We start from the raw sequence: 27,601 nt of genomic DNA, 5'->3' as shown, positions 1-27,601 counted from the left end.
GATCCGACCGGTGCGGCTGGGATTGATACAGAAAGCAAGACCACTTCCTGCCCCCTTGCCGGGCGCTAAAGAAGTTCGGAAAAGAACTCCAACCCCTTGCTTTCAACTAGGATGTCCGTTGCGGAGAGTCGGCTGTTTTTCAAGTCGGCTCTCTCCGTCTTACCTTCGGACTCCCAATTGGTGCGGCTGGCTGGGGAGTTTAGAGAAAGGGATAGAGCTCAGAGCCCCCCTTTCGGGCTGAGCGGTGGTCCACGGTCTCTCTCACCACTTGGACCAAGAGACAGGCGAGAAGGAGCGATAGAGAGGAGGGCAGAGAATTCAGTTGCCAGGAGACTTCCACCCCCTTCCCACCAGTGCACTGGATTTTTCCTTTTCCTTATACTCACGCGCCTTCTATGATGATCCCGGGATCGATGAATAAGCCGGCTGGATCCCTCTTTGCTCCCCGGCTGAACTCCTGGGGCTTTCGATTACCGCCCGGAAGATGGCCGGGGGTCCAAAGGATCTTCCCAGGCAAAATGGCCCGGTGCCGGCTGAAGATTTCGGGGCCCCCGGTCAGCAACGCGGGAGAACCGCATCGGGCCCCACGTTGGGCGCCAACTGTTACGGCTAAAATCTGGGTGCGGGGTTACTCTGCCACCCAGCTCATCGGACTAAGTCCGTGGGTCCCTGCGGAAGAAAGTGAGCTCAGCCGGACGCAGGAGCAAACTACAGAAGATCCAAGTTTATTGCGCAACAGGTTCAAGGCGAGATTGAACAGCGAGAAAGGGGTGACATGAACTTTTGAAATTTCCCTCCATATCCCAGAATACAGTGCAAAATACATCCCAGTTACATCATGAATACATTAAGAAGAGGTTGGGTTACACAGATTACATCATGAATACATTAGGAAGAGGTTGGGTTACACAGATTACATATGGAGGAGGGAGGGGGGAATATGCAGAGAGCTGGAGATATGCGCAGATAAGCACATCCTGAGAAGACAATGGTCCATGTACGCATAGTCTGTCACCTGGCATTGCCCGGAGGAAGGGCTTGGCAGAGCGATTTGACCAGATTAGGGTCTTGACACCTTACTTGAGAGATTATGGAGGACAGGGGAGGGGTGATGGAGTCCTAGAGAAATTGAGCAAATATATTGTAGTGAAGAAGACATGCCCCCCCCTTCCGTAACAGGTTCGAATCCTACCCTCCAGAGCAGGAGAAAACAAGATAACAAACTTTTTATAGAAGAATGGAAATGGCTTATTGGATATTTACAGATAAATTGCAAACAGATAAAAACATTGGCAGGGTTATTGTAATGACCTGCAGTTTCATAAGGGTATATATTTAAAGTAGATAACTAAACGAGCAAATGAATTTAGATATGCAGAAGATATTAAAAAAATAAATTCAAGGAACTGCAGAAAGAGGGGGATAGGAAGTCCAACTTTGAAATGTTAAATTGACTGTAGAACTAATAAAATGTGTAAACTTGAAAAGTTTGTTTGTTGCAGCAGCCCTACTGCCTCCCAAGGTAAGGTGCTGGCCTCATGTTTACTTCTGGCAAGTCTCTGTTAGGCCTCTGTTAGGCTGGGGGCATCCTTTTGCCAGGCCCCTGTGGTGCAGTGTGAGGACGCACCTCTCTTCGGGGCGGGGGGGTGGCTCAGAGACCAGGGGTGGCAGCAGTGGCTGCCTGGAGGACTCCCAAGGAGAGGGGAGAGGAGGAGGAGGAGGAGGAGGAGGAGGAGGAGGAGGAGGAGTTTGGATTTGATATCCCGCTTTATCACTACCCTAAGGAGTTTCAAGGGATGCGGGTGGCGCTGTGGGTTAAACCACAGAGCCTAGGACTTGCCGATCAGAAGGTCGGCAGTTCGAATCCCCGCAATGGGGTGAGCTCCCGTTGCTCGGTCCCTGCTCCTGCCAACCTAGCAGTTCGAAAGCATGTCAAAGTGCAAGTAGATAAATAGGTACCGCTCTGGCGGGAAGGTAAACAGCGTTTCCGTGCGCTGCTCTGGTTCGTCAGAAGCGGTTTATTCATGCTGGCCACGTGACCCGGAAGCTGTACGCCGCCTCCCTTGGCCAATAAAGCGAGATGAGGGCCGCAACCCCAGAGTCGGTCACAACTGGACCTAATGGTCAGGGGTCCCTTTACCTTTACCTTTAAGGAGTCTCAAAGCGGCTAACAATCTCCTTTCCCTTCCTCCCCCACAACAAACACTCTGTGAGGTGAGTGGGGCTGAGAGACTTCAGAGAATTGTGACTGGCCCAAGGTCACCCAGCAGCTGCATGTGGAGGAGCGGAGACGCGAACCCTGTTCACCAGATTACGAGACTACCGCTCTTAACCACTACACCACACTGGCCCTCAGGAGGCTGAGGGAACACCCCACAAGGGAGGGTGTTCCAAAAAGGGTGAGAGGCTGCCGGCTCTGCAGGCAAGGGGTGAGAAGACTGGGCTCCTGAGCCCCACAGAAGTGCCGCAGAAAGGATGCCGTTGCTCAGGGGAGCCGTGGACTGGATAAGGTCCAAAACCTTTGCCGCTTCCATTGTTCTGCCTCATGCCAGAGGGCAAAGACCATTTGAGGAGGGCTTCCATAGATGCTCGAGGGTGCGTCTAGATCTGCGTAGGAGCAGGCGGTTTTTCAGATACAGTGGTACCTCGGGTTAAGAACTGAATTCGTTCCGGAGGTCCGTTCTTAACCTGAAACTGGTCTTAACCTGAGGTACCACTTTAGCTAATGGGGCCTCCCCCTGCTGCCGCCGTGCAATTTCTGTTCTCATCCTGAAGCAAAGTTCTTAACCCGAGGTACTATTTCTGGGTTAGCGGAGTCTGTAACCTGAAGCGTCTGTAACCTGAAGCGTCTGTAACCCGAGGTACAGAGGTATCTGAAGGAGTCTGTCCTCCGATCGTGCCCCACTTCATTCTTTGGTGGGCTGTTCTGCACCTGACTGTCTTGAAATGTGTAGCTGAACTAGGTGACAGCGCGGAGTCTGCAAAGGAAGCCTGTAGGTTGAACAGGGAGCAAAAGGTTTGCCCAGGCGGCATCTGTTATCAAAGACGCCATTTCAGGAGGGCTTCGGCGGGGGCCGGGGTGGGGAAAAGCACTTCCGCAGCCCCCCAACCTCATGTTAGACCACCATGTGATGTTTCCGCAGGGCCACGTGTCTTCTCAGCTGGCTGGCTGATTCCATACACTGAGTGCCTGTTGTTATAAACAGTGAAACGGGCCTCTTTCAAGTCGCTAGGCCTGCCAAAGGCATAAATCCTGAGAGAGGGAGAGAGGCTACGTGACCTGCATTGGTAACATTGCTGAGGTTGTAATGAGATTTTAGAAAGCAACCCAAAGTAGCGGTTCCTTTGGAGAAGGACTGCAAAAAGGTCCTGTGTCCGATCCCCGGCTTTTCCAGTATAAAAAGAACCTCAGCAGCAAAGAGGAGCAGCTCCTCAGGTCCTTGTTTCGCAGGCAGGATTCAATCCCCTATTGGTGAATTCAGGCCACGCAATTAAAGTGGATTTGGCGCTCTCGTGCAACAAACCCACTCCCCTCCTCCCCGAAGGAAATCTGACTTTTTTGCTGCAAAGGAAGAGGTGGGGAAAGGCACCCAAACTGTGGCATAACTGTTTTATTGACTTAGCTTTATTTAAGTGAACATTTTCCCGAGGGGTTTAGCAGTCAATCCCTTTTCCCAGGGAACTCTGGGAATTGTTAGGTCTCTGAGGTGAACAGTGTGTGGGGGGAAAGTACCCTAACAACTCTCACCCCCCTTAACAAACTACCCTTCCCAGGATGCTTTGGGGGAAGCTGTGTCTGTTTGAAATGGTGCGATGCTGTTTTCAATGTATAGTGCAGATGGGGACCAATGCTTCTTGCTCGCCTTGAGGGAAAGAAGCAAGGCATGCGTCGTGCGTAGAAAGAAATCTCTGAAGGTGAGCGGTGGAAATGCAGCCTACACCTGTTGCTCCGCCCACTTGTTAACTCTGGCCCCGCCCACTAATCGCATGTGGCCCGTGGAAAGTTCCGGAAGGGGGCCATCGGACCGATAAAAAATCCGCACCCCTGCTTAAAAAAATTGCTGAGGATTTGGAGACCTTTTGTCTTTTAGCTTAATCCGTTCTGAATCCAGAAATTTCGGGTGCTTGGTCAAATGCCCTGGGTTTAGCTAGGGGCAGGGGTGGAAGGGGGACGGAGAATTAACTGCCTCGCTCTTCTGCGTTTGTTCCAGGGGCCGCAATTCTCCCGTTACGGGGTGCCTGCGGCCCCAGCATGATTTGGCTGAGCCAGAGGCTGCTGTTGTTGACGCTCGCTTTTGCTGACGTCTTGCCTGCCTCGCCCCGGAGGCTCGGAGCCAAGTCAATTAGGCCTGTTAATCCCAAATCCCTGGAGATTTGGATCAGGAGCGCAAGCAGTCATTGAATCTGGCACACGAGCGCCGTGCAGCTGAAGGCCCTCATTTCCAACCTGCCGTAGCGCCTTCTCTATCCAGCTTCAAGGGGTAACGGGATTAAAGGGGCTATTCGTAACCATCGTCTTTCGGCCCCGAGTTCGATTTCTGAAACTGACACACTCTGCGGTTTCCTCTGATGGCAGACAGCTTACCTGGGCCTCATCAGAACCAGGCAGAGCCACACCTACATCTAGTTAGTTTCAGCCTTCAGCGCCTCAGGGAGCGCTTCTTTTTCACATCGATTTGCCTGCCAAGGAACCGCCTTCGAAATGCTCCAGGGTCTTCTGAGATGTGGGCACCTCCCGGCAGCCTGTTTATTCAGCATCCATCATAATTTACTCGTGCAGTGGTTACACTATGTAAATCCCAGTGAATACTGTTTTAGACCAGAGTATTTAAAAGACTGGACGCGGGTGACGCTGTGGGTTGCCTACGACTTGCCAATCAGAAGGTCGGCGGTTCAAATCCCTGCGACGGGGTGAGCTCCCGTTGCTCGGTCCCTGCTCCTGCCAGCCTAGCAGTTCGAAAGCACGTCAAAGTGCAGGTAGATATATAGGTACCGCTCCGACGGGAAGGTAAACAGCGTTTCCGTGCACTGCTCTGGTTCGCCAGAAGCGGCTTAGTCATGCTGGCCACATGACCCGGAAGCTGTACACCGGCTCCCTCGGCCAATAAAGCGAGATGAGCGCCGCAACGCCAGAGTCTGTCACGACTGGACCTAATGGTCAGGGGTCCCTTTACCTTTACCTATTTAAAAGACTGCCTTCTAGTCCAGCCTTTGAGGTGATCAGTACAGCTCAGGACCACAAAACCTCCAAGACCACATCTCCCTACACAAACCATCCTGGACCCTGTGATCATAATCGCAGTCCTTTCTTCATGTGCCTTCTCCACATAAGGTCCGGAGGGTGGCGAAAGCAGAGCGGGCCTTTTCTGTGGTGGCTCCCCATTTGTGGAATGCTCTCCCCAGGGAGGCTTTGTGACATACAGTGGTACCTCTGGTTATGAACGCTTCATGTTACGAACGCTTTGGGTTACAAATTCCGCTAACCCGGAAGTAGCTGCTCCTGATTGCAAACTTTGCCCCAGGATGCAAACAGAAATCACACGCCGGAGGCACATGTGCAGCGGGAAACCCCATTAGCTAAAGTGGTACCTCAGGTTAAGAACAGTTTCAGCTTAAGAACGGACCTCCGGAATGAATTAAGTTCGTAACCAGAGGTACCACTGTATCATTAGGCGCCAGGCAAAAACATACTGCTTCAACCAGGCCTTTGGCTGATTATATACAACAGCTTTTTAAATGTGTTTGTTGGAGAGGGAGTTGTTGTTTTGTTATTTCTTTTTAAAGTATTTATTTATGCTTTTATCTTGTATATCTTCTGAACTGCCCTGAGCAACAATTTATTTATTTATTTATACCCCGCCCATCTGGTTGGGTTTCCCTAGCCACTCTGGGCGGCTTCCAGCAAAATATTAAGATACAATAATTCATCAAATATTAAAAGCTTCCCTAAACAAGATTGCCTTCAGATGTCTTCTAAAAGTCAGATAGTTGTTTTTTTCCTTGGCTTCTGATGGAAGGGTGTTCCATAGGGCGGGCGCCACTACCAAGAAGGCCCTCTGCCTGGTTCCCTGTAACCTCGCTTCTTGCAGTGAGGGAACCGCCAGAAGGCCCTCGGCGCTGGACCTCAGTGTCCGGGTGAACAATGGGGGTGGAGCACCAGTGTTATCAGGTTTCTGTGTTGCCTCCATGAGGACTAGTAACTTGGCTACTCTTTGGGGGGGGGGGGCTTTAAAGGTGAGCAGCAACACTGAATTGTGCCCTCGAAACATACTGGGAAGAAGAAGAAGAAGAAGACGTTCTGAGTCCTTCACCTCAGTGTGATACATACTGATGCAAAACAAGCCTTAAGAGGAACTGCTGAAGGAGCTGGGTATATTTAGCCTGGAAAAGAGAAGACTGAGAGGAGATATAATAGCCATCTTCAAATCATCTGAAAGGAATGTCACATGGAAGATGGAGCAAGCTTGTTTTCTCTGCTCTGGAGGGTAAGACCCGAATGTCAGGAGTTCAACCTACACTCGAGTAGGACCCTGGCAGAGACACATGCCCAACTGGCATGTTCTCTCCCTCCTGGTCGATCGTTCGGGAGCTTCAAAAGCTTTCTTTTGCCCGAACATCAAAGCGACCGATGCCAACAGACACTGGCACACTTAGGGATCCGCAGAGTTCGCGCAACTTGCATAACAGACCTCATCAACTCATCATTTTGACTAATCTACTTTATTTACATATAAACACACACGGAGCACTGCAACATGGCTCCCTCTCTCTCTAGTATCACACAGCAAAGAGAAAATGAACAATAGTCCCACTTCACGGAACACAGTAACACAAACATCCTGTCTCCGTCACTTCCCACTCTGTGGAGTCAAAACATACACTGTCATGTGATAGACAAAAATCCCATGACTGCAATCATGGAGCAGGAATTCTAACACCAAACCAATGGCTTCAAGTTGCAGAAAAGGAGATTCTATACCAAAAAACTTTCTGGCAGTGAGAGCTGTTTGACAGTGGAACGGTCTCCCTCGGGAGGCTGTGGACTCTCCTTCCTTGGAGGTTGTAAAGCAGAGGTTGGAGCGCCACCTGTCATGGATGCTTTAGGATTCTCAGAATTCCTGCATTTCAGGGGGTTGGACTAGATGACCCTTGGTTCCCTTCCAGCTCTTAAAATTCTATGATTCTATTATTCAAGGACCTTCTTGATAGAAACACCCTGGATGGCTTCAAGAGGATGGCTGAACACTTACTTGTTACTTCTGAGTTATTTACTTCTTCCTACTTATTTGCCGGTGAACTTGCATAGGATTTCACTTTTAAAATTTTAACAGAAACAAGCTAACTTAAAAAGGGAGCAGGCTGTTTTTCAAGCAGAGTGTTCGCCATTACAAAGGAAACTCTGAGGAAATGGGAGTTTCCAAGGAAGCCTGAGGTTCTTGCCATCGTTTGAAAAGCACTGTCCTCCTCAATTTCTGCCTTTCCAGCCTCTTCTAAGCCCGGATGTTAAATTAATGTTAATCACATGAAGAAGGCTGCTCATTAGTGGGGTGGAAAACTTTAAAAGGGACCCTGTGCCTAGCCCATTCAGGCAGTGCAAGAGCCAGAGGGACAGGATAAGGCAAAAGATGAAGGCCGTGTTTTTGGTCAGCTGCGCAACCCTCCTTCTCCTTCCATCAGGTAAGTGGAAGTTAACTGGCAGGCCTCACCCAATCCTATACCCTCTTACTTCTGAGTAGCAGTAGGGGAGGAATTAGACTCCGCTCACATTTAAAGGTGGCTCCACCTTAATCCACGCTTCCCAAAACAATTTGTAAACCTGGGATTTTAGGATAGCTGAATGCAGATATAAAGAAAATACTTGGGAATGCATTCCTGACAACATACGGATGGATTGATGTTTCAGGCTGACTGAGTTGAAAAAGAATTATTCTCTTTACGCTTGGCTAGCTGATGGCTTTTGTGATGGTTCCCTGATTGCTTCGCTGAATGTTCATGTGTTGTGGATTGTATATAATTTCTGTTGTCTACTGGTTTCACTCTTAGGTTTGCTGTAACCCAGTGTATAAGTGTACATGCACAAGTTTTTATTGATTCTTTGCCTGTTTTTTTTTTTAAAAAATGGAAAGTCTTGATAAACTGTTCACTTAAAAAAAAACATTTTATGTTATATTGGTTTAGCTCCTGTGGTGCTAAACAGGCAGACAGGCATAAATGTAGTCAGTAAAGTTTTCCCAGAGCAGAGCTGGAACAGAGTGGAAAATTGGGAAGCCTAGCAAATAGATATATGTGGGGATGAAGAATGCCTAATCAACATTTGGGAACATGGAGGACTGTGATTGAAACTGTGGACCTCCTCAGCCATAAGGCAAAAACAGTGCAAAAATAACAACTCTTTGTACACAATGCCGTCAGCATACAGGGGCTTTACACTTTAAGAAAGAGGGCAGATCCTTGCCCCAAGGAGCTTACAATCAAGTTGGCACAAGGGAGGCCATAACAGGAGGAAAGGGGCAGAACCATAGCTCAGAGACAGAAAATCTGCCTTTCATGCAGAAGGCCAGACCCTCCAAGTGACCCGATTTTCTAGGGACAGCCCTGGATTTACAGAAGCCACCCTGGTTTCTGATTTTATCCTGGAATGTCCTGCTTTTCCTTAGGACGGCCTGATTTTCATCAGATAAATGTTGGAGGATATGGAGTTATGTAACCCGCTGAGCCAAGGAAATAAGTAACGACACAACCTTCAGATGACATAGGGAAGCTTTGTTTATTGTTTAATGTTTCATTGTTTTGATATATGTTGGAAGCCACCCAGAGTGACTGGAGCAACCCAGTCAGATGGACAGGGCGTTAATAATAATAATAATAATAATAATAATAATAATACCTCAGTTGTCGAACATAATCAGTTCCGGAAGACCGTTCGACTGAACATTCGACAACCAAGGCGCAAAGGGCGGTTGGCGTAGTCAACGGGGAAAATTGGGGGGGGGGGGACACAACGGAAGGCATTCGACTTCTGAAAAGCGTTCAAAAATGGAAGCAATTACTTCCGGATTTTCGGCATTCGAAAACTGAAATGTTTGGCTTCTGAGATGCTCGTTACATACGCTTCAGGTTACAGACTCCGCTAACCCAGAAATAGTACCTCGGGTTAAGAACTTTGCTTCAGGATGAGAACAGAAATCGCGCAGCAGCGGGAGACCCCATTAGCTAAAGTGGTGCTTCAGGTTAAGACCAGTTTCAGGTTAAGAACAGACCTCCGGAACGAATTAAGTACTTAACCCGAGGTACCACTGTAATGGAATAGGATGTCTCTATTTTCATCGAGGAATTGTTGGAGAGTATGGTAGGTCCCAAGTTCTATCCTCAAAGGGAGACTACAGCGTGAAACAGATGAATTGCAATTCATCAAGAAGTTCTGAATGAAAATAATGGGCGTTTATCCAATGCAGGATGTCATTTTCCATCGCCACTGCTTTGTGAATGATGATCTCTGCAATTGTGTTTGCGTTTTAAATGCAATTCTCACAGTCTGCTTTCCTGCGTTTCCATTTCCTTCCAGCCTCACTGCTACCCGTTCTCTCTCTCTCTCTCTCTCTCTCTCTCTTTGCACTCATGTGTATGCAAAAGATACCTGTCAATTTAGGAATAACATTCCACACAGCTGATGAAGCGGACCCCAATGCACGCCACAATAAATGCATTCGTCCTCAAGGTGCCACAAGATAATTGGGCAGCACCCTCAGCAATACACGGTAGGGCCAAGGGGGCCTTGGCCCGGGATTGTTGGCCTGAGAATTTAAGCGTGTCTCCTATACACGTATAAGGGATGTGGGTGGCGCTGTGGGTTAAACCACAGAGCCTAGGACTTGCCGATCAGTAGGTCGGCGGTTCGAATCCCCGCGATGGGGTGAGCTCCTGTTGTTCAGTCCCTGCTCCTGGCAACCTAGCTGTTCGAAAGCACGTCAAAGTGCAAGTAGATAAATAGGTACCACTCCAGCGGGAAGGTAAACGGCGTTTCCGTGCGCTGCTCTGGTTCGCTTAGTCATGCTGGCCACATGACCTGGAAGCTGTACGCCGGCTCCCTCAGCCAATAAAGCGAGATGAGCGCCGCAACCCCAGAGTCGGTCACAACTGGACCAAATCGTCAGGGGTCCCTTTACCTTTATCTATACACGTCCCTCTTGTTTGCCTATAAAATGTGAGTTGGGGGTATAGAATTTCAGCTGATGCACTTTCTCCCAGTGCCGCAACATCATTCCGATGGGAAAAGCAGCACAGTCTTAACTTCTCTCTCTTACATGCAACTATTCAAGGCGCTGACCTATAATCTGCCAATCCTCTGCATGGAAAAGGAAAAGTCACATGCAGGACTAAGAGGGGGAAGGACTTTGGGAGAAGGAGGGAAGAGCTTGCAGTCCCCTCCCAGGACACCCCAAAGTTGAAGACTGCTAGGCTGTGATCCTTCTGCAATAAGGCTCTTTTCATTGAGTTATCGAAGTAAGATGTTCTGGAATAAAGCAACAGCTGTTCAGCATAATAAGGGAGTTCCTTTACAGCGAGAAGCATCTGGCAGAGCTAGAGGCCTGCTTGCCCACGGGGAAATAATCATATCCTGAGATTAATGGGATTTGGAGGAATATGTTTCCCCCTTGTGGAAGTAAGGAGGACTAACAGCAGCTGTGTTGTGGTAACCCGATTACTGCTGTCATGAATAGTCAAACTATGCTCGTGTTGCATGCATTTAATTGAATCGTCATAAACTGTGCCACGTGGGTCAATATCCAAACCCAATATTTTATTCAAGTTGGCACCGCTGAAAAAGTGGGTTCTTATAAATATCTTTATTAAATTTTCTGTTTTACAATTTAGAATACTCACTTAAACATCCTTAAAATATCAATTTCCCTTCTTCTCTTTCCATGGTTCATTTTGCATATCATAAATCCCTGCATATTTTACAAAAGCTAAACCATTCAGTATTCCATCATTGCATCCATCAAAACTTATTTACACTGTTGGTTTTATCTTAATGCTGCCAACATTTTCGGGTGTACACAATTTCCCCCTGTATATTCAATAAACATTTTCCAGTCTCCTCTAAACGTATGTTCTTCTTGTTCTCTAATTCTTTATGTTAAGTCTGCAAGCTGCGCATATTCCGTCAGTTTAAGTTGCCATTCTTTAGTTGGGACCTCACTCATTTTCCATTTTTGGGCTCACAAAACACGGGCTGCAGTAGTAGCATATAACCTTATGCTAACTTTTGCCTGGCTGAGACGGATGGGAGCTGTAGTCCAAAATACATGGAAGCTCAAACTCATGACCCTGACATTAAGAGCCTCATGTTCAACCGACTGAGCTATCCCCGTTTCATTGAATTGTGAAATTGCTTTGTGATACAGTGGTACCTTTAAGAACTTAATTCGTTCCAGAGGTCCGTTCTTAACCTGAAACCGTTCTTAACCTGAGGTACCACTTTAGCTAATGGGGCCTCCTGCTGCTGCCGCACAATTTCTGTTCTCTTCCTGAGGTAAAGTTCTTAACCTGAGGTACTATTTCTGGGTTAGCGGAGTCTGTAACCTGAAGCGTCTGTAACACGAGGTACCACTGTACTTCATAAGAAGCAGTTCATAAATGAAATAATTTTTTTCGTATTATTGGCTACCATTTTTTTCTATGCCTGGAATATTTGGCCTTCGGATACTGTTGGACTCCAATTCCCATCAGCCCCAGGCAGCTTGTGCAATGGGCAGGAGTGACAGGAGTTGTAGTCCAACAGCTGCAAGAGGCAAGAAGTTGCCCATCCCTGGTCCGCACCACTGTGCCAACTAAGAGCTATGATTTTCAGGACTTTGTGCCTTAAGGCCACCTTTGTTCTTTGCCTTCAGGATCCGCCGTGCGATGCTATACCTGCCTGTTCCCTACCATCTCCCCGCTGGACTGCCTGAAGTTCCCCACACCGTGCGGCCCGTCTCAGAGATGCCTCACGTCCGTCATCAGAGGGCACAGAGGTTCTGCTGCCAGATTTCTAGTGATCGCTTTTGCCAATAGTTTTGATGTATTGATCCTGCTTTTGTCAAGGCCAGAGCAAGAAAGCCTGGGAACGCGGGAGGAAGAGAGGAGGGAATGTTTTCAGAGACGGACAGGGAGCAGCCCTGAACTTCTGAAGCTACCACTCCCTCTAGAAGCAAACTCAAAATATTTAGTGCTAATAGAAATGGGAGACAAAAACAGGCAAGGGGAAAGCACCAACATGCTCTGGGGGAATCTGGATTTTATTTTGCTTTATTATTTCTTAGATTTATGTACCTTTGTAGGAAGTGGTTGTCCACTGGGCTTGTCCATTACGCTCAGGATCCAGAACGCCTTGGTACTGGGATGTTTTGGCTCCTGAATGCCGCAAACCCGGAAGTGAGTGTTTCGGTTTGCAAACGTTCTTTGGAACCCAAACGTCCAACGGGGCTTCCACGGCTTCTGATTGGCTGCAGGAGCTTCCTGCAGGAGCTTCCAATCAGAAGCCATGCTTTGGTTTTCGAACGTTTTGGAAGTCGGACAGACTTCCAGAACGGATTCCTTTCGACTTCCAAGGTACGACTGTAATGGACTTCTGAGTGTCAGCTGGGAAGAGGAAAAGAGCAGAATGAATGCTGTCCTCCATCCTCTCCCCTATTCGCTTATAATATTGCAATGGAGAGTGTGGCCGGCTCAGGTTTCAGGGTGAGGCTACGCTGCCACATTTTATCACAGATCCCACTTCTCTTAGGTTCCAAAGCCAGCTTCTCTGTTGTTTACGCTGAAAGCAGATCCAGCCCTTTCTTTTAGTCGAAGCATAGTAACGAGCAAAGGAGGGTTTTCAGTTTTCCAACGTCAGAAAACATAGAACCAAGTCTATCAAACATGACCCAACTTTTCTTGTTTGGGTGTATCTCCCATCAGTGTAGCGGCAAGATTGCTGGGCCAGGGCCTGGGAGTTGAGGGTTCAAATGCCCATTCAGCCAATGAATCTGGCTGGGGAAATGGGGGCCAGTCGCTCTCTCTCAGCCTCCACTACCTCACATGGTTGTTGAGAGGATGAAATGGGAAAGGGGGAGAACTCTCCACACAACGTTTAACTCCCTGCAGGAAACGTGGGTTATAAATGCAATACTGCTAATAGGTAAACAGTGTTTCCGTGCGCTCTGGCTTCTGTCACGGTGTCCCGTTGCGCCAGAAGTGGTTCAGTCCTGCTGGCCACATGACCCGGAAAGCTGTCTGTGGACAAATGCCGGCTCCCTTGGCCTGAAAGCGAGATGAGTTCTTCAACCCCATAATTGCCTTTGACTGGACTTAACCGTCCAGAGGTCCTTTACCTTTTACCTTTTTTTACTGTTAATAACAATTCCTGTTTGCAATTGGTATACTCCTGCTACTCCAAACGAGGGAAAGCAGCACCCAAAGTTATCATGGGGGAGGGACAGGGGGCAGCTTCCTTTCCCTCACTTTTAATGAGCTGGAAACTTTGCATGCAGAATGTTCCAGGTTCAAATCCCTGGCATCTCCAAGTTAGGGTTGGGAATGTCCCTGTGTGAATCCCTGGAGAGTTGATGCCAGTTAGACAATATTGAGCAAGATGGACCCAAGGATCTGACTCGGTATAACGCAGCTTCCTGAGATGGCATCTTCCTTTCCTCACGCAACGTGGCCCAGACCATGGACTGCTTGAAAATTGTGGAGATTCCTGGTGGAACACAGAGTACCGTATTTTTCGATCTATAGGACGCACTCGACCATAGGACGCACCTTGTTTTAGAGGGGGAGAACAAGAAAAAAAGATTCTCCCCCTCTCTGCTCAGCGCCCCTTCAGCGAAGCGGCAGGAGAAACGGAGCCCCTTCCATTTCTCCTCCCGCTTGGCTGAAGGGGCGCTGCGCAGCTCTCCCTCTCTGCTGAAGCCAGGAGAGTTTTGCTCTCCCGGCTTCAGCAAAAGGAACCGGAAGCCTTCGGAGCGCAGCGCAATGTCCCGCTGCGCTCCCAAGGCTTCAGGTGGCTATCCATGAAGACTGGAGAGTGAGAGGGGTCGGTGTGCACCGACCCCTCTCGCTCTCCAGGCTTCAACGAAAGCAACGCGTAGCCTCCGGAGCGTGGACGCAGCGCTCCCTCTGCGCTTTGGAGGCTTCGTGTTGCTATCGCTGAAGCCAAGGAGCCTGCATTCGCTCCATAGGACGCACACACATTTCCCCTGAATTTTTGGAGGGAAAAGTGCGTCCTATAGAGCGAAAAATACGGTCATTTTCCTGCAATTGTAATGTACTGGAGGGTTTCTAATCGTAATTTTATAGACTCCCCATAGAGCGACTGAACGAAGCTCACAGGCCACAGTTGGGAAATGCCTGATTTCAGACGTTCACTTTCCAAGTCTATTAAAAGGAAGAAATGGGTGCATGTGGGATTCCCCCTGATCTTCTCTTTACTCTCATCCCTGATCTCTTTTCCTTAGGTGCCCTGGAACTGGTTATCTATGAGAAGACCTGTGGGGATTCTTCGATGTGTGGGGCCCACGGCACCCGATCCATGCTGGGAACCAATTTCACCTTTTATTCTTCCTGCTGCGACACCGACCTGTGCAACTCAGCTGCTAGGGGGCCGAGCCTTTTCTGGGGGCAAGCCGCACTGATCCCCCTGTCAATCATCCTGGTCAACCTCCAATGAGAGCCAGCCCCCAAAGCAGTAATGCCCCAGGGTGTGAGACGACTCAGGTCCAGTCACCTCATATTGCTGCTTTCTCTCGGCCCCCGATAACCAAAATGCTCTGGAAGAAGTCTAAATAACAATGTTCCTGGTTTCACGTCGCTTTTTTCATCTCTTTCTTTGGGTTATCTTCTTAACTGCAATTTGCGCACGGAAATTTATTTTAAACCACCCCCCTCCCCATAATGTACACACAACTGTTTCAAACTATCTGATACCACAGTTGGCTTTACATTAGAAAGAAGAGGGGGAAAATTTGGTAGGATGGTAGAAAGAGAGGGACACAAGCCTCTCCTCTTTCTTTGCCTTTTCTATGCTTTCAAAATTCAGAGTGTAAGCTGCTTGGGGCAGAGCCCTGTTTGTTTGTTGAAGCCTTCCTTACCACATGATTTGGATTAATTCCCATGGGAGTTGAATGATAGAATTGTAGAGTCCAACCCCCTACGAGGGAGGAATCTCAACTAAAGCATCCAAATCTAAACCGGTTTGATGTCGTCGTCCCCTTACAATCAAGTGGTATATATAAGCTTTATGGAATAAATAAAATGAATGAAAATAAAATAAATGAAATGAAATGAGTACGTCTAGCTACATCTGGAGGGCAGAAGGCTGGGAAAAGGTGGTACTTTGGATGCACCGTGTACCACGGGTAGGTAACAGCAACAACCACCTTGAACTGTGGAATTTCCTACAAGATTTGGGAGACAGTGACCTGGTTTCCTACCCCTACCAATTAGCAAGGGGAAGGAATCCTTCAGAAAGCGAGCTAAATCTTAAAAAAAAAAAAACCATTGGAAGTTTTCGAGGGCACTTTGTTAAGGATTATTTAGTTATAGAATGCCCTGACTAAAAAGTGGGGTTTGTTGTTTTAATGTAATTTTAGGCATCATCTAGCTAGGGCGCAGGGACATGGGTGGCGCTGTGGGTTAAACCACAGAGCCTAGGACTTGCTGATCAGAAGACCGGCGGTTCAAATCCCTGCGACGGGGTGAGCTCCCGTTGCTCAGTCCCTGCTCCTGCCAACCTAGCAGTTCGAAAGCACACCAGTGCAAGTAGATATATAGGTACTGCTCCGGCGGGAAGGTAAACGACGTTTCTGTGCACTGCTCTGGTTCGCCAGAAGTGGCTTAGTCATGCTGGCCACATGACCCGGAAGCTGTACGCCGGCTCCCTCGGCCAATAAAGCGAGATGAGCGCACAACCCCAGAGTCGGTCATGGCTGGACCTAATGGTCAGGGGTCCCTTCACCTTTAGCTTTAGCTAGGGGGCATTATTCCCAATGCCGCACAGCACGTGACTACGAACAGCCAAGGAAGGATTGGCACAAGAGATTGACAAAAGTGACTCCTAAAGGCAAACTCAAGGAGTCCCCGTTTCATCATTGCACGCACCCACCCACCCACCCAGGGACCATTCTCCCCATGTCCCCTGTGGGGGGTGTCTCCTAACAACTCTCACCACCCCTAAAAAGCAACAGCTCCCAGGATTCTTTGGGAAAAGCTGTGACTGTTTAAACTGGTACTATTCTGCTTTAAGTTTGTAGTACAGACCAGTTGGGCATCTAACACTAATAATCATGTGGGAGTTAGTGTCTGGTGTTACACTGATAAAATCTGAGATACCGCTGATGTTTCTAGTCACCTGACCAGAAGCAGCCAACCAGAGTTCTTTCAGCCACCAGCACCAGGACCAATCGGAGGGGTCCCTCAAAACTCATGGAAGGACCCCAGCATTCTAACCCAGTCGGTCTCCTTAATTAGCCAATCAGAACATTTCACCGCCGCTCCTCAAATACTTAATAAAAATCCTATGGTATCACCCTCAAATCTCTCCATTTTGAATAACTACCCAATTAAGATTCCTCAGTAATACAGAAGCAGCCAAATATTTAAGCAGCCATTCATTGCTTCCCCACTATTTTCAGGAGTGAGGAGGCAGGGAAAGCACTCGGGTTTAATATTTTTACAAACGTGTACTTTTATTTTATTCTTGTTCTTACTGAAATTCAAATCACGTCCCCCCCCCCCCCAGAAAATAAGTCATTCTCCCTCCTTCCTCCCCCCTTCCCCCCCCCCCAAGCGTAAGTACATACATAAAAATACCCTTCAATGGGCCCAACCCCAGACCCCAATATCCCTGCCACGGAAACCCTACGTCCCTTTTTCCAACTCTCAGAAGTTTGTTATTTCAAAGCTTTGGCAACCAGCTCATAAGCTAGCTCAATCTCTTCGTCGTCTGGGCAGGTGCTGGCAAACTCCTCACGGGCGTAAGCATTCTTGAGATAGCGGTGGATGCCTTGGAATGCCTCAGGGATGGTAAAGTTGCGGTACTTCTTGCACACCACCTGTTGAGACGGAGAGATCAAACATAATTTAGGCAACATGGCGTATGAATGAATCAGGCGCGCATGCGTTCCGAGATTCCACACAAGAAGGAATTTGGTAATAGGTGCTGAACTTAGAATTCAGTAAAATCAAAGCATTCTGCCTGCTTGCGGAAGTCCTCCTGCTTGCGTGATTCAAAACAGGACAGATAACATCTCACACAACACACAATACAGTGGTACCTCGGGTTACATACGCTTCAGGTTACAGACTCCGTTAACCCAGAAATAGTACCTCGGGTTAAGAACTTTGCTTCAGGATGAGAACAGAAATTGTGCTCCAGCGGCGCAGCGGCAGTGGGAGGCCCCATTAGCTAAAGTGGTACCTCAGGTTAAGAACAGTTTCAGGTTAAGAACGGACCTCTGGAACGAATTAGGTACTTAACCCGAGGTACGACTGTACCCCTGTCCAAGCATTATTGTTGCCGTGTTTATTAACATAGAAGGGACACAGCTAATGAGATTGGCTGCACTCCACATTTAAACCTGTCTCATACCACTGTAAAAAGTCATGTCTTCCCCCAAGGAATCCTGGGAACTGCTGTTTGTTAAGGGTGCTGAGAGTCATAATAATATATAATAATTATTTACTATTTATACCCCGTCCATCTGGCTGGGCTTCCCCAGCCACTCTGGGTGGCTTCCAACAAAATATTAAAATACAGTAATGCATCAAATATTAAAAACTTCCCTAAACAGGGCTGCCTTCAGATGTCTTCTAAAAGTCTGGTAGTTGTTGTTCTCTTTGACATCTGGTGGGAGGGCGTTCCACAAGGCGGGTGCCACTACCGAGAAGGCCCTCTGCCTGGTTCCCTGTAACTTGGCTCCTCGCAGTGAGGGAACCGCCAGAAGGCCCTCGGCACTGGACCTCAGTGTCCAGGCAGAACGATGGGGGTGGAGATGCTCCTTCAGATATACAGTGGTACCTCAGGTTACATACGCTTCAGGTTACAGACTCCGCAAACCCAGAAATAGTGCTTCAGGTTAAGAACTTTGCTTCAGGATGAGAACAGAAATTGTGCTCCGGCGGCGCGGTGGCAGCAGGAGGCCCCATTAGCTAAAGTGGTGCTTCGGGTTAAGAACAGTTTCAGGTTAAGTACAGACCTCCGGAACGAATTAAGTACTTGACCTGAGGTACCACTGTACTGGACCGAATCATGAAACAATCCCTGTTCCCCTCACAGAGCTACAGTTCCCAGGGCAGTTTTTAGCCATCAATGCCTCCGGGAACTGTAGGTCTGCTAAGGTAATAAGGGTCTCCCTACAACAGTCAGCAACCATAACAAACTGCTTTGAATGTGTAGTGCAGCTGGGGCCATTGTGGCTGAAGATAAGTTTTCTTTTCCCCCTGTAGCTCGATTTCAAGAAAGACCAGTGATTCAATTAAGCTCAAACCTCACCCAACAGCTTTCCACGCTTATATTGTGATAAGTTACCTTATTTTTCACTCTATAAGATGCACTTTTCCCCTCCTAAAAAGTAAGGGGAAATGTGTGTGCGTCTTATGGATCGTATGCAGGCTGCGCAGCTATCACACAGCAATCCCTCTTGTGTTCTGGCTTCAGCAAAAGCAACGCAAAGCCTCTTCAACAACATTTGATTCAGAATATTTTTTTTTTCTTGTTTTCCTTCTCTAAAAACTAGGTGCATCTTATGGTCGGGTACGTCTTATAAAGTGAAAAATACGGTATTTAGTTCTTGAAGTAGCCATCTACCCAGGTACGTAGCAGGAGAATCTTTCCACAGAGATGCCTATCTTTTTGCCATTTTGTCCTTAGAAGAATGATTTAAATTAAAACCCAGTCATGAAAAGATCTGGCCAGGTTAATTTTATAACCAGAGTCTTGGGGAATCTGAAGTCCCAATTTAATTTGCTCCGCTGGGGAAAGCCCTCTTAACTCCCAAATTCCATCCAACCCTCCTGGCCTTATGGGAGTTGGGGGTGGAGTGGGGCTGGAGGAGGAGCAAAAGAAGAGGTTTTCACCTTGACGATGTGAAGCTTGGGCAGAAGATTGCAGTCGGCCAACGTGAGCTCATCCCCATCGAGGAATTTGCGGCGGGACTGACCCTCGTCCTCAGCACTATTCTCGTCCACCTCCTCCGGCAGCGGCGTTGTCAAATAAACATCCAGGACCTTCAACGCTTTCAGCAAACCTTTCTCGAGATCTAAGAAATACGGGGGAGACGGGCAGGGGGAGAGGGGGGAGGAATGAATGGAACCATTGAAAAGCCAAGGAGTGACGAGGGAAAACATCAGGAAGGGTTCAAGTAGCATCTAAGCTGGAAAGGGAGCCATTGGGATTTGAGGCAAGAGGGAGACACAGAGGGAGCCAATGGCATCCAAGAAAAAAAGAATGACAGAGCCAATGAGATCAAGGAATTAAGGCACCATCTGCATTTCAGGCAGCGTCCTACCACTTTAAATGGTCATGATCCCCCCAAGGAATTATGGGAGATGTAGTTTGTTAAGGGTGCTGAGAGTCACCCTATTCCCCTCACAGGTCTACAATTCCCAGATTGGTTTAACGATTGATCCCTCTTTTCAAGGAACTTTGGGAATCATAGCACTGGAGGAGAAAAAAGGTCTCAGCACTCTTTTCTTCTTCTTCCAAGAACCTTGGAAGGGGAAGGAGGGAAGTCGTTGAATGTATGTGTATAATGCAGGGTGGATTTGATTTTAATCAAATCGATTTAAATCACAATTTAAGACAGTAAGACTAGATTTAAATCTTTTTTTACAGGAAGACATTCTTGCTGGTATAATCTTAATATTTACAACCAAATGAAGGTTTCATTTTTGGAATAATAAATTTTCAGAGTAGTTTTTACAGTTATATAAAAAATTACTGATTTGGTTAAACTATTAGGAATGCATAGACAGGTCATTATGAAATCATTGTGAGGTTTAGTAAGTTATATATTTGGACAACTTTTCTGCTGTACTTTATTGGAAGGAGAAAAAATAATCATTTCCTTAATAACAATTTATTTAACTGAAACAATAACATTATAGCATATGTATCCATGTTTTTTAACTGATGTGGTTAAACAATTAAAAAACAACAACTTAAGATTGAGTTTTAGCACACATGAAAAACTTAAAACAAATCCTTATTTCCTGATGAATAGCCTTTGGACTATAATGTAGCTTAAATAGAAAACTATCTTTAGAAAGATTTTTCCTCCAAAAGCATTTTATTTTAAAAATCCTATTTAATAAAAAAATCCATATTTTTTTTAAAAAAATGGGTTTTTTGTTTATTTATTTTTTAAAAAAACCATTGATTTTTATCCACCTTGGTATAATGAAAGATGTTAATGTGGAAATGTAAAAACTGGAAACTTTAATAAAAATTATGGAAAATAAGGGGGGGGGGTTTCCTCAGCACCCTTAAAAAGCTATAGCTCCCAGGATTCATACGCAATTACCTAGATGAATCCCGCCCAATTAAAACGAAGATGCAAGCAAGCAGCAACTGAAGCCCATGGAGGAAAGAAGCCAGTGAGAACGAAAGGATATCCCAGTCAGTTCACTGAGAGGCCTGGGAAAGAAGGGGCCAACTGAAAAAGACCAATCTGAGAATCAAAAAACTTGGGAAGAGGCCGCCAAGTGAGGATTTGGGGGCCAAGATACTCACTGGAGTTCTGCCCCGGGTTCGAGTTCTTGATATAGGCAGAGAACTTGGCAAAGACGTCAAGGCCAGCTGTGTTGGACTCGGGGTTACGGGCAGCCAACTTGGGGTACCTGTGGTAGAGAAGGCAGATTTATCATTAACCGTGAAGCGGCCTTGCTTAGTGGCAACTCCTGCTAGAGAGAGCCAGCAACCCCCTTTCCCTAACCAGTTCCCCTAGATCCACAAAAATTATCGCAAAGCATTGAAAGTACTCAATAAACGGAGGTTCTGCCCCCTGCCCCTCAGCAGAAGCACGCCCCCTTGAGGGGGTGATCTCCTAAAAAATGCTCATAAAAATAATAATAATAATTTATTATTTCTACCCTGCCCATCTGGCTGGGTTTCCACAGCCATTCTGGGCGGCTTCCAACAAAAGATTAAAAATACATTAAAACATCAGTCATTAAATACGTCCCTTAAAAGGGCTGCCTTCAGATGTTTTCTAAAAGTCAGATACAGTGGTACCTCGGGTTAAGTACTTAATTCGTTCTGGAGGTCCATTCTGAACCTGAAACTGTTCTTAACCTGAAGCACCACTTTAGCTAATGGGGCCTCCTGCTGCCGCCACGCCACTGGAGCCCGATTTCTGTTCTCATCCTGAAGCAAAGTTCTTAACCCGAGGTACTATTTCTGGGTTAGCAGAGTCTGTAACCTGAAGCATCTGTAACCCGAGGTACCACTGTACAGACGCTCCAGGTTACAGACTCCGCTAACCCAGAAATAGTACCTCGGGTTAAGAACTTTGCTTCAGGATGAGAACGGAAATCGAGTGGCGGCAGCAGGAGGCCCCATTAGCTAAAGTGGTACCTCAAGTTAAGAACGGTTTCAGGTTAAGAACGGACCTGCAGAACGAATTAAGTTCTTAACCCGAGATACCACTGTGGTTGTTTATTTCCTTGACATCTGGTGGGAGGGCATTCCACAGGGCGGGTACCACCACCGAGAAAGCCCTCTGCCTGGTTCCCTGTAACATCTCGCAGTGAGGAAACTGCCAGAAGGCCCTCAGAGCTGGGCCTCAGTGTCTGGGCTGAACGATGGGGGTGGACATGCTCCTTCAGGTATACCATAATAATCCTTGGTATGCCCATGATCAGCTCAATTGCCTCATATAATTCTTACTTCGGAGGGCAAAGGACCTCCTCAAGGAACTCTTCAATCTTGTTCGTGTCTGTATGAACCTCGGTCCCGTACATCAGGAACGGGAGCTGACCTCCGGGGCATAGTTTCTGCACCGTCTCGGTCCTCCTACAAGGAAGAGAAGAAGAAGAAGAACATATTAGAGTGCTTGTAACTGCAAGAAGGACCCTGCAGCGAAGATAAGCGATGCTGGCCGGACGGGGAGATGCACGTGCAAGTCCATAGCAAAAGGGAGGGCGCCCTAGGGTGCCCCTGCGGCAATTTCTACCCACCTCTTGGTGTCCACCGTGGTGACGTTGAAGGTCACGCCCTTGAGCCAAAGGACCATGAAGAGTCGCTGGGAGAAGGGGCAGTTCCCGATTTTGGCTCCATCGCTGCCGGCCTGAGGAAATGAAACCAAAACATTGAGATCTAAGCCTCAATCTAACTCTGTAATTCAATGACTAGACCCGTCTTTAGCCTAATCCAGCTCGTCTTATGTACATCATCATTGTTAAGTTGTGGGTGAACATATCAGACGACACAGCGATTCTTCAAAAAGCTCTTGTTTATTCGCAGGCCAGAACAGAACTGAACTGAAGGGTTCAGCCAGCCTGCTTATATAGAGCTCCACTACAACGCAACAGTAACCATTTTCTGTAACTATCCAATCACTGAATGTCACTTTCAATCCCTTATTTGCATATGTGGACCTGAGTGAAAACTATCTACAGTATCCCCCTGCTGGCCAAGGGTGAGAACTTCAGTACATAACAATCATCATCATTTATACCCCACCTATCTTGCTGGCTTTCCCCAGCCACTCTGCTAGTTAACTCCGCAGCCTTGGGATGGTACCCAAAACGTAGCTTAAGTAATTGTGGAAACATAGCTAAAGTAATTCCCGCTGCAAGCCAGAGAGAGGGCAGTGTTTGATAGACAGATAAAACTTTATTCGCATTAGCCAATGGCCATAGCAACAGTAAAACATTACAGTATACGCAGAAAAGGAAGTTTGATTTAAGAGCACAATTTGAAAGTTTGAGCACAATTTAAAGTCCTGAATCAGCCGTCAGTTAGTGGCCCTTATTCTGATTGCCCCTGCTATGAACCTAGCAACCTTTGCTGTTATCTGATAGGACAATTTTGATCTGATAGGAGAAAGGACATTGTGGCAGTGGTTGAGCGCCCTGGGATGGTTAGTATGAGTGGGGGTTTTTATGAGAGTCAGAATCACAGCACTTTTACCAGCGACTTGGCCTTCAGGAAGCCACAAAAGCATGTAGGAAAGGGCTGAGACTGACTTGCAACTTGAAATTCCCAGGTATCAAGAAATGTTATTTATGTATGCCACTACTGCGGCCCACGTTTTGCTAGCCCAGAAACTGGAAAACGAGCGAGGTTACAACCAAAGAAGAATGGCAACTTAAGCCAACAGAATATGCGCAGCTTGCAGGCTTAACATATAGAATAAGAGATATAGAATAAGAGAACAAGAAGGACATACGTTTAGAGAAGATTGGAAAACGTTTATTGAATGTATGGGAAATAACGGTGTACAGCTGAAAACGCTGGCAACATGAAGACAAATTGAACAGTGTAAATAAGTTCTGATGGATGTAATAATGGAATGCTGAATGGTATAGTTTTTGTAAAATATGCAGGGATTTATGACATGTAAAATGAGCCATGGAAAGAGAAGAAGGGAAGTCACTGATGTCTTAAGAATGTAGAAATGAGTACTTTAAATTGTAAAACTGAAAACTTAATAAAACTGAGAGAGTCTGACTTTTAACCACTAGAGGGAGACAGTGGCATACGAAAGGCCATAATACCTTCCACCACAGTGAAATATAGTATTGGTTCTTTGCACTTACAAAGGTCACAGCCACCCAAAACTTTTTTTTTTTAGAAAAAAGAAAAAAGCAGAGTCACCCTGTTCCGAAGTGGCTGTAAATCACAGCACTGGTGATCAGTTGGCACGCTTTCCGCAGGTTTCGGTCTCCCCTGCAGGCTGGGAGCTCCTGCTGAACCTTGATCTCTGTTCAGCTTGCCACACAGGAGTCGCTAACTAAGCAGGTTTATCAACCGGGTTCTATACAAGTTCCTGGGAGGGCTCTGAGCGCAAGCCTGCAGCAGGATATCTCCTAGTCCAAAATGAGGAGAGAGACAGGAGGATCCAATAGGCCAAACTGCACTGAAGGGGGCGCCGCACTTAAGGAGGCGGCCTTAATGACGCTGCTTTTATTATCTTTTACTATACCTGCGTTTGATGATGTACTTTAGATGCAATGTGCTCTCCTATAATGAGCTTTAAAAAATATTGAAATATTGTTTAGTCGTGTCCGACTCTTCGTGACCCCCTGGACCAGAGCACGCCAGGCACTTCTGTCTTCCACTGCCTCCCACAGTTTGGTCAAACTCATGCTGGTAGCTTCGAGAACACTCTCCAACCATCTCATCCTCTGTCGTCCCCTTCTCCTTGAGCCCTCCATCTTTCCCAACATCAGGGTCTTTTCCAGGGAGTCTTCTCTTCTCATGAGGTGGCCAAAGTATTGGAGCCTCAGCTTCAGGATTTGTCCTTCCAGTGAACACTCAGGGCTGATTTCCTTAAGAATGGAGAGGTTTGATCTTCTTGCAGTCCATGGGACTCTCCAGAGTCTCCTCCAGCACCATAATTCAAAAGCATCAATTCTTCAGCGATCAGCCTTCTTTATGGTCCAGCTCTCACTTCCATACATCACTACTGGGAAAACCCTAGCTTTAACTATACAGGCCTTTGTCCCCAAAAGACCAGAGGCTTTTTTGCTTGGTCTGATGGGAAAGGAAATTAAGATAAAGGACCAAAGATTATTCATGTATATGCCACAGCTGCGGCAAGGACTTCGTTGGCCCCAAACTGGAAATCACAAGAAGTTCCTACCATTGTGGAACGGCAGTCGAAAATGATAGACGACACGGAACTAGCCAAACTGACGGGAAGGATTCGGGATAGGGACGACCAGAGATTCCAGGATAACTGGAGTAAATTTACTGAGTATTTAAAAGACAGTTGTAAAAACTTAAAAACACTAGCAGGACTGAAGTAACTCCTATAATGTAAAATAAATAAGGTGAGAGGATAAAATACGCGAAAGAATGTGACAAGGGATACCAACTGAAGGGAAGGAGGGAAGTCATGGCTCAGAAGAGCAAAATGGTTTATATGTTGATGTATGTATGAAATGTATGGAAAGAAAGATTATGTAAAGAAAACAGTAACAATTTATTGGGGGGGGGGAATAGATGCAATGTGCGACCCCGGACAGAATGGCCAAACTTGTGGCAAGCCAGCACCTCTGGGGACAGTGGGCTGCATAGACAATAGGGATATCTTATCAATCGTTGCCAAAGGGAAGAAGATCTTTTGTTCTAGTAACCCACACAGTCAGGGAGGAGATAAGATGAATCATCTTCCATGGAGGACTACAGCCACCAACCGTTGCCATGGGAACAGATGGGCTTCCCCAGACATCCTCCAGAAAGTTGAGTTGTCGCCAGCTAAACACGGTGCAGCCAGTTCCTACTTCGACTACTCAGCAATGGTTACCCCTCAGCCGCCGCCAGCCTGGCAGGCACAAGGGACAAGAAGTTGCTATAGAAATGCCCAGACAGAAAGGCGTGTGGAGCCAGCCATCAATCAAAATGGCCGCCGGACTTAAGAGCTGCTCCGCAATGTCGATCGGCTGTTTGCATCTTCTTTTTTTTGCAATTCGCTATTCCCGTGCAAACAAAAATGAAACGAAAAACCCACATTTAAAATTCTTCGAAACCCTGACTCAGGTTGCAGAATACATTGTGCTGACGTAACCGTCTCAATTTTTCGACTGTCACTGTGCAAGATATACTCAGGGTAGCAAATATAAAATATAATAAAATATAAAATAAGGCAGCTCCTGCACCTTTCATATTTGTACAGAAGAGGGAACTCCAGTACAACCTGTCATGCAAGCTACACGGGGCTTCTGAGCAAGTACTAATAAGTTTGCTTGAACTTAAATAATTAGATTTATATCCTGTCCTTCTTCGCAAAGGAGCCCAAGGTGGCAAACACATCCGTGATAAAACAAAACAGAATTTTAAAGAAAACAAAAACGTATTCAAAACCCAAAAAAGTATCTAAAAACATTTTTTTTAAAAAAAATTAAACCCAATAAATATTTTTAAATGAGATTTAAAAAACACACACCCAAAAAACTATTAAATCAGCAGCAGGGAACTTTTGGCCCTTTAGGTGCTGGCAGGACTCCTGCTATCAGCCCCAGCTAGAACTGTCGGTGGCAACAGCGAGGGATGATGAGAGTTATAGTCCAGCAATATCAGTTTTCCCCATCCCTGTAATTAAAGGTGTGAGAGAGCCTTGTTTCCTTTTGCATCCAGCCACACTGCCAATTTCCCGTGACTCAACAGACTGCAATTTCGCTGGGCATCCCAGTTGCACGAAAAGTTCCGATGGCAAGAAGAATCTGGCGATCCAGAGAAGAAGAAGAAAAACCTTTCTCCTTTTTTTAACTTCCTAAATTTCCAAACAGAAAATTAGTAATTTTAAAAGGCCGCAAGCGCTTTCCCCAGAACATTTTACATACCATATGTACCATACGTGGCTTACACCACCTTCCAAGAATCTTGGGAACTGTAGTTTATTGAGACTGCTGGGAAGCATCGCTCAGTGGCGGAGTAAACTACAGCTCCCAGAATTCTTTGCAGGGAAGCCATGACTGTGCAAAGTTCTATACAGTGGTACCTTGGGTTACAGATGCTTCAAGTTACATACGCTTCAGGTTACAGACTCCGCTAACCCAGAAATAGTGCTTCAGGTTAAGAACTTTGCTTCAGGATGAGAACGGAAATCACACGGCAGCAGCAGGAGGCCCCATTAGCTAAAGTGGTACCTCAGGTTAAGAACAGTTTCAGGTTAAGAACAGACCTCCGGAACGAATTAAGTACTTAACCCGAGGTACCACTGTAAATATATGTAGCCAGTAGCCCCACCAACGTTTCCCACCCTAAATAATCCCCAGTGCCTTTTCCTAACCACTTTCTGCCATCGTGATTAATTGTTCTCATGGCAACCCTGCCCTTTCCTTTCTTCCAGGGACTAGCAGGTTTAAGGTTTTTTTTAAAAAAAAACAGGAAACCATGACTCTCCAGTTGCTAAATCGGGCGCAGAAACAAAACCGCAAACCCTTACATGGGAAAAAAAGAGAGAGAGATGCCCTTCCCTGGAAAAAGATCAAGCAAGAATGAGCCATAAAAGTGATAAGTCGACTAGCTTCTGGAGAAAACATGTACACAAGGATGGAGGGTGGAGATGAAGTCACATGATTTCCCGGTGGCTTGGGGCGGCCAGCCTAGTCTGATCTGGAGGAGACAAGAGGGAGTTCCCAGGCTGACATCATTCTGAGACTTAGAAGGGTTTTTTTTAAAAAAATACTAAGGAGATGTTCATTTCAGCCTTTGAACGGCAGCCAGGAAATTCCACTATGGGCTGTCAGAAGTTACTCAGCCACCCAACGCCCCCTTACCTCCACCTAATACATTCCGCTCTTGGAGAAGCCACGCTTCATCCATTCCCAAGGAACCCAGGAGTCCGGGCCACAGACATTCAACCCCACTCTAAATAATTATGCCAGGAGAGGAGAACCTCACCTTCACTTG

General features: G+C 46.8%; 2 protein-coding genes across 4 annotated transcripts in view; one reads left to right on the top strand and one right to left on the bottom strand.

Annotated features, from left to right (window-relative positions):
- The first annotated feature begins 7,521 nt into the window (after positions 1–7,521).
- LOC308470130 (uncharacterized protein) lies at positions 7,522–15,295 on the top strand. Its single transcript, XM_080993418.1, has 3 exons — positions 7,522–7,677; positions 11,895–12,017; positions 14,481–15,295. The coding sequence occupies exons 1-3, from the start codon at positions 7,626–7,628 to the stop codon at positions 14,690–14,692; spliced, it is 387 nt and encodes a 128-aa protein (XP_080849544.1). The 5' UTR covers positions 7,522–7,625; the 3' UTR covers positions 14,693–15,295.
- A 1,496-nt stretch (positions 15,296–16,791) lies between these two features.
- CLIC1 (chloride intracellular channel 1) overlaps positions 16,792–27,601 on the bottom strand; it is a 35,314-nt gene continuing 24,504 nt past the window's right edge. For 2 of the 3 annotated variants that reach the window (XM_080993284.1, XM_080993285.1), the window contains exons 2-6: positions 22,198–22,307; positions 21,908–22,033; positions 20,753–20,859; positions 19,099–19,280; positions 16,793–17,075 (exon numbers count right to left, since the gene is read on the bottom strand). In XM_080993284.1, coding sequence (XP_080849410.1) covers positions 16,914–17,075; positions 19,099–19,280; positions 20,753–20,859; positions 21,908–22,033; positions 22,198–22,307 — 687 coding nt within the window. In that variant the 3' untranslated portion in view covers positions 16,793–16,913. Of the gene's footprint in view, positions 17,076–19,098; positions 19,281–20,752; positions 20,860–21,907; positions 22,034–22,197; positions 22,308–27,601 lie in introns of all 3 variants that reach the window. The other variant, XM_080993283.1, reaches the window with a different exon arrangement.

Source organism: Podarcis pityusensis, assembly GCF_964106645.2.
Source record: "Podarcis pityusensis genome assembly, chromosome: 2".
Classification (NCBI taxonomy): domain Eukaryota; kingdom Metazoa; phylum Chordata; class Lepidosauria; order Squamata; family Lacertidae; genus Podarcis; species Podarcis pityusensis.
Note: the sequence above shows the minus strand (reverse complement) of the source record. Positions and strands in the feature narration are given on the sequence as shown.

What these genes read in the sequence shown, in the direction of transcription:
- LOC308470130 (XM_080993418.1), top strand. Translation starts at nt 7,626, where the DNA reads ATGAAGGCCGTGTTTTTGGTCAGCTGCGCAACCCTCCTTCTCCTTCCA. An exon ending in CCTCCTTCTCCTTCCATCAG is followed by an intron (nt 7,678 to 11,894) that starts GTAAGTGGAAGT and finishes CTTTGCCTTCAG; the next exon opens with GATCCGCCGTGCGATGCTAT. An exon ending in CGTCATCAGAGGGCACAGAG is followed by an intron (nt 12,018 to 14,480) that starts GTTCTGCTGCCA and finishes TCTTTTCCTTAG; the next exon opens with GTGCCCTGGAACTGGTTATC.